The sequence below is a fragment of the Rosa chinensis genome, chromosome 1 (genome assembly GCF_002994745.2).
Source record: "Rosa chinensis cultivar Old Blush chromosome 1, RchiOBHm-V2, whole genome shotgun sequence".
Taxonomy (NCBI): domain Eukaryota; kingdom Viridiplantae; phylum Streptophyta; class Magnoliopsida; order Rosales; family Rosaceae; genus Rosa; species Rosa chinensis.
The window spans coordinates 62,759,887-62,766,275 of record NC_037088.1 but is presented as its reverse complement, the minus strand read 5'-3'; the positions used below and the strand labels follow the sequence as shown (position 1 = coordinate 62,766,275).

At 37.0% G+C, this 6,389-nt stretch overlaps 2 protein-coding genes across 2 annotated transcripts; both read right to left on the bottom strand.

The window, feature by feature from the left end:
- Positions 1 to 1,403: 1,403 nt before the first annotated feature.
- LOC112203649 (cytochrome P450 704C1) lies at positions 1,404 to 4,978 on the bottom strand. Its single transcript, XM_024344592.2, has 7 exons — positions 4,522 to 4,978; positions 3,288 to 4,488; positions 2,952 to 3,167; positions 2,528 to 2,824; positions 2,104 to 2,424; positions 1,790 to 1,993; positions 1,404 to 1,706 (listed from the first exon to the last, which is right to left on the bottom strand). The coding sequence occupies exons 2-7, from the start codon at positions 3,639 to 3,641 to the stop codon at positions 1,524 to 1,526; spliced, it is 1,575 nt and encodes a 524-aa protein (XP_024200360.1). The 5' UTR covers positions 3,642 to 4,488; positions 4,522 to 4,978; the 3' UTR covers positions 1,404 to 1,523.
- A 159-nt stretch (positions 4,979 to 5,137) lies between these two features.
- On the bottom strand, positions 5,138 to 6,292 carry LOC112163767 (CDGSH iron-sulfur domain-containing protein NEET). The gene is made up of 2 exons (XM_024300052.2): positions 5,952 to 6,292; positions 5,138 to 5,433 (listed from the first exon to the last, which is right to left on the bottom strand). Exons 1-2 carry the CDS (start codon positions 6,224 to 6,226, stop codon positions 5,331 to 5,333), a joined length of 378 nt encoding a protein of 125 aa, XP_024155820.1. The 5' UTR covers positions 6,227 to 6,292; the 3' UTR covers positions 5,138 to 5,330.
- Positions 6,293 to 6,389: the final 97 nt, after the last annotated feature.

Below are 6,389 nucleotides of genomic sequence, written 5' to 3'. Positions count from 1 at the left end.
TTAGAACTAGACGTCAGATATATAGCAATAGATTTACATATATGTGTGTGTGTGTGTTTTCAAATGCTGAAGAGTTTTCAAGGGGTTGAATTAATTAATTTGAGAACGATCGGTAACTACATTGATTTGCTATATTTTCCAGTAGATCACATTGGCCAATTTCTCATCAGACTTTCATTTTTATAATGTCTAATGCATCGATATCAGGTAGGGTTCGTGTCGTAGTGAACCTTCGCAGATAAATTTGCAATAGTCACCATTACGCTAACTTGATTTGGATCAATACAAATATGTTTTTTGTGATATGTAACAAGTAATTAATTTTTGACACGATAACCTTGTGAGTATGAAGGTACAAGTTTTATCAAACTTGAGTGTATTGGCATTTCCATACAAAACATTGAAGTATCCTTTTGAGTTAGTCATGTGTGTTAGAAAAGTATCTTTTGCGTTTATCATCTTTTATATAAAGATATTTTCTGATTGTCAAAATGTGTTATCAAAATCTTAAGTGATTTAGGATTTATTGACTTTAATTGGATATCTTTAATTAAAGGAACTTTTCCTAATAAGAGTCTAATGAGGGTAGAATCTTTATGCATTTAAAAGAATCAAAAGATTGTGTTGGTCTCTTATAATATGCTGCAGATGCATGGTCAGAGGTAATGAGGTATCACCTTGGACGCAAGAATTAGTTTTGGAGTCTTGCTTGCTTAATATCAGTTTTGCCATAAGAATCAAAGACACTTGTTCCTTGCTTAAGTGTTCTTGTTCGTTTTCCTCATATGCTTAGATTCTCTTGAGATCAGTAGAGAGGCTGTGAAGAAAGAAGAGCGATATTTGGTGATCGTTCAAGTGAAGAAGGAGTTCAAGACGGAAGACAAACTTTGTATTAATTTTTGTCTAATCATTGTAGCCGAGCTAGTGCTATTCAAGTTTGTAAAGAACATATTCTTCATCATAAGTTAATTCTTATTTTGGGTTCTCAAAAGTAAGAGCCCCGCAGTGTTTTTAATCTCAGAGGTTGAAGTTTTCACTGCGTAACCAAAATCTAGTGTTCTGTGTTATTTTTTGGTTTCTACCTAGTAAAGATTGATACGTACCTTGCAACACCCGTTTTCCAGAAAACAGATTTTGTCTTTGTATTTTCAGAGTATTTGAAATTGACGTCTCTACAACAAATTGATTTGATGATATGATATCCAGGTACATATATTCGTATTTGCTTTTTAAAATGTGAAATGAAGATAACTCAAGTAGAGAATGATTCTATTGCGATTTTTTCAATTTATTGTAATACCAAAATGATGCCTATACCTTGCATGATTTAGTAATGGACAATGCTCGATCAACAACTAAAAGTTGTTGACCACAAGTTTGATGTATCAAAGAAACAAGAATTAACGAGGCTAGCTCGTCTTTTATTTATTTTCAATTTATGATAAATAAATATATATATCAATGAGCTAGTGAAGATGTTTAAAACAGAACATCTAATAGACTAATATAACTTTCTTGCATGCTCAAACTCTTGGAGAGGCATGAACATAAAGGCCACCATCAATATGGAGCGTGACCATTGTCTTGTATGTGACATCTTTATTCACATCACTGAGCTTAAATATGTAGCTGCTTAAAAGCACAACAACAAAAATCTTCAACTGTGTATAACTATACTCCTTTCCGATACAAGTTCTTGGACCAGCCTGCATAAATGATTAAAAGTCATAAGTACCTCATAATTAAGCAATTTGATCCCGGCAAATAACAACTTTATTTTCTTAATTACATTGAAGGTTATGAATTTAAAAGGACTTTCTTCTTGGAAAATGCCATTTTCGTCGAGCCATCTCCCTGGCCGGAACTCTTCTGCATCATCACCCCATATAAACCTCATCCGGCCCATTGAATAAGGTTGGTATACCAATAATTCTCCTTTTTTGATACTATATCCATCTGGCCAAGTATCATCAGAAACACAAATCCTCGCATCCTATGAACGAAATGACAACATCAAATTTATCAACTAAGAAACAATATAAAGAGTTATTCAAATCCAAAACCGAAAAGGAATCTTAACATTCAATTCATGTGTTAAGTCACCATTGGAAGTGCAGGATAGAGTCTTAGTGTCTCAGTCAAAGCTGCATGGAGATATTGCATTTTGTTAAGGGTTTCTTCAGTAAGGTTGGCTGCAACTTCATCAGCCGTTGAACTATTATTCAGACCTGTTGCTTCTCTAACTTCATGTGCAATCTTTTCTTGTATATCGAGATGCTTGCACATCATATAGAAAAACCATGAAAGAGTAGAAGCATTTGTGTCTTTGCCGGCGGAAATAAAACTGAGGACCATGTCTCTCAAGTACTTCGGATCGGTCTCTCTAGTTTCCAAAAGCCTCGAGATAAAGTCTTTTTTCTTTAACTGTCATTTAACCTCTCACACATATCAGTAACATTGAAGCAATTATTAATACAATATCAATTAATTAAATCTAGATCCAGAAAAAGGGAGGTAATTAACTCACAAGTAGCTCATCATCTTCTGAATTATGAAGTGTTTCAATCTTTCTGTTGATTAATTTGTATACAAATTGATCCACCACTTCCATATTTTTTCTCAGCACTGCTTCCCTGCCAATGTTCAAGAACCGTTTGATCCTCCAGAAGATATCCGCAACACGATAGAGGGTAGCTTCGTTTGCATCATCAAAAGCATTGGAAAACCGAATGCTTTCTTCATTATTTTTTCCACACATGGTGCCTAGATCAATACCAAGTAGAATCTTGACAATTGAATCCAAGGTTGATTTCATAAACAAATCCTTCCAACAAAACGAGCAACAATTAATTGATTGATTTTCAAGAAAAACGAAAAACAGGAAAACTCAAACGTACAGTGCTATATATGTAGTATGTTATTTTTGAGACACTGCAAACTCTGAAACTCACTTGCATTTCCATTGATTCGTAGCGAGTAGCAGCTTCAGAAATTATGCCAGCAAGTTTTATTGCATTGGTCTTGAAGATTTCACTGCTGAAGTCTCTAAGTACTTTGGTTGAGAATTGAGAGCTTGATGCCTTCCTCTGATGCCGCCATTCGTCCCCATCCACAGTGAAAATCCCATCGCCCAAAACATCTGAAAGAATGCTATACAGGTAATATCCCTACAAAGAAATGGTGTACTTAAGCCTCTTGATCGATCAGTTTAGAATTGGGCATATTCCTAATTAATTTTCATTGAAATAAAATGGAGTTGTTTGACCCTTCAGTTTAATAGGACATACCTTGCAGTAGTTGGCGACATTTGTTTTGAGCATGTATTCAATATTTACTGGATCTGCTGTGTAGACGGTGTATCTGAACAAGCCAAGTACCCTGTAAGTTCTGTACTTGCATGCAAGCTCAGTCATATAATGGTGCACCTTGCGGGCGTTGATCAGTTGGTGAAAGACAGTTCCGGCAACTGGAGGGTATCTCTTGTTCTTCTTCCGCAGAGAAAACACTGCTAAAATGAATATTACTGCTAAACTTATTGCAACGGGAGGTAAAGGAGTGGAAAGAAAATCCATGACCAACATATACTTGTAGGATATTGAAGATGATGATGAAGTTAGAACTAGACATAGGAACAGATGCATATATTTTCAAATGCGTGTACATAGACTGCAGTGGAAGAGTTTTTTCTATTCATCATCAACTGCCTATTAACTTGTATATGTAGCTATATAGGGATGGCATGAAAACCCCTGGGTATGGGTACCTGTGGATAACTGTTGCCTTTGGGTGTAATCTCATGGGTATGAATATCTGTTTTATGAGTTATTCTCTATCATATGAAGAGTTTTCAAGTTGTTGAATTAATTTAATTTGAGAACGGTTGGAAGTAGAGGAAATCGGTGATGAATGTTGGCTGCTGCCTACAACTTCGACCTGTTTTTTCCTATATCTATTGCAAGCTATGCATATAGTTAGGCAGTTTTAGTTGAGTGCATATGCATATGGCTGCATCTTTAATGCATGAATTCGCATATGCATAAGTAATATAAGTTTTACCATAGACAAAGTTCTACATATAGCTATTGTAATCTTTAATGCTTTGTATGGTCTTTGGTTGTAAGGTGCCTAGTTATGTGAAGCCACCATATGTTGTATGTTTCAATCATCTCCAATATCAGAAATAAGATCAAGAAGAATGATATTCCTCCTCTCATATTTTATCAAGAACGATCGGGAAACTTGATTAAGGCCTCTAGGTTGAAGAAGACTGGTCTGTGTGAGCTAACTTCTTATAGTGGTAGACTAGCTAGCTTTCGGTATTAGACTTTCCATGTAATGACTTCCCGAATCCTAGCAACTAGAGGGTACTGATCAGCAACTTCAATCTCTGTATTCCTCTCATTCATGTAATGACCAGTGCAGTCCGGCCAGGGCATTGATCAATCAGTTGGTGTCAGACAATTCCGACAACATGAGGGTATTCTTCTCCTACAAAAACAAAAGAAGTGCTGAAAAAATTACCGCAAAACATTGCAACAGCTGCCTCCCTACGATAAAAGATAAAGGGATCAAACATAGTTTTCAAGTGGTTGAATTACAACCGTACGTGATAACTAATTGATCGACCTGGGGGCATAATAAATTGTATAGGCAATCATGAGAGTTCAATTTTGTCGTTTCCAATCCATCAATCACGCAGGGTGTCGTAGTCGAACCTCTCACAGAGAAAAATTTAAGAACGTCTTTAAATCGGACGCAATCAGGCTAATGCCTCCTTAACCAACTCTGTGTCTTTCAAGATGTCTCCAAGGCGATAAGAGTGCAGGCCATTTAAGAATGGTTTTCAAATAAAAAGACTCTTACTTCGTCACCATACCAGAACATTCATGAGCAATGCAGTAAAAAAACAATTAGGTATCTAGGATTTGTTGACCCTCAATTTGAAAGAATATACTTCTTTTTGTTCTAATGAAAGCATATGTACTTGGTGAATGACGTTTTCTGCATGAGTGATCAAAATCAAGATAAAAATTTGGTCATTTCTGTCCACTGCTTAGAAGCGGCGAGTGAACAAGCAGAGGGTCAAATTGCTAAGTTGCCATTTGAAATATAAACAACTAAATCACTTAAAAACACATAAAGAATGCTGTTTATTTGGATCTCTATTCAAAATCTCAAACAAATACTTGACAACATATTTCAAATGATGCATTGTCATAGCCATCTCATACTCTAGGAGATGACCCTCGAATAGGTTTTCAAACTAGTGCCTCTAAGAACCGTCGATTTTTCATTTCAATATCTGAGCACCTCTACTGAATTCTAAAGCTTTACTCCTTCTTCAAAAGCAATGGCCCGACATTGTCACCAGTAGCTTTATTATGCTTCACATGGCTTCCATCACACAAGGGAAAAGTCCCTGACCTCCAGCACCTATACTTACAAAAAAAAACCACAAAATTCAGCAGACAATCCATGACATTAAGCAAGATAATGCTGATATTACAACGACCCAGTTTGTTCCAAATCCATGATTGAGCAATGCCAATACTAACACTAATTTACGGCTAGAACTTCCCAGACCAAGTTCAAAGAGAGCTCTTCTAGTTGAAAAGGCACCACATCAACGGCATCAATAGCTAATTGTGAAACCAAATGAAGTACTTCGTCTCCAAAATTTGATTTTTCCATAATCAGACAATAAAAAGTAACAACATCTAATCAAATCCACCAATGCAAGTCTTGGCACTAAATTTTGAGCTAGAAACGCTAAAACCAACTTCAAGAATTACTCTTCAAAATCGAAAACCACTACAACAAATGCCTAATTGATAATTATGCCCTTCACAATTCAATCACATACCCCATTTCATCTCCAAAGATTAAATCTTTCCAGACCTAATATAATCATAGAACTAAATTAAATTAACTACACTGAGCTAAAAATTTACCGGCAGTAAGCAGTGAGGGGCTTAGCGAGCTCAGTGACCACAACAGAGTCCACAACCTTCGCCTCAGTCTTCCTAATCTCTGGGTTAATCGGCTGAACCTCCGCTCTCACCACCGCGCTTGTCTTCGGCCTCCGGCTGAAATCTACGCCGGAAGGGTAGGCCAAGCGGTGAGCCCCGAAGGTTGTGGCTCTTGTGCTGCTGAGATGCGAACAGGGGCTTGACGATTTGGTGTAGCCGGAAGAAACCAGAGCGGTAGTGGTGACAGTCGACGCCATTGAAATAGGTCTCTGGGAGTTTCTGGGTTTCTTGAAGGGATCGATTTGGTGGTGAAGATGAGATTTTTATAGGATAGAGTGAAGACTGTGGATGCCACACTCCATTGACAGTTGGGTGGACGGTGGGTGAGACACGTCGATACATTGGTGTTCTGGGCTTTGG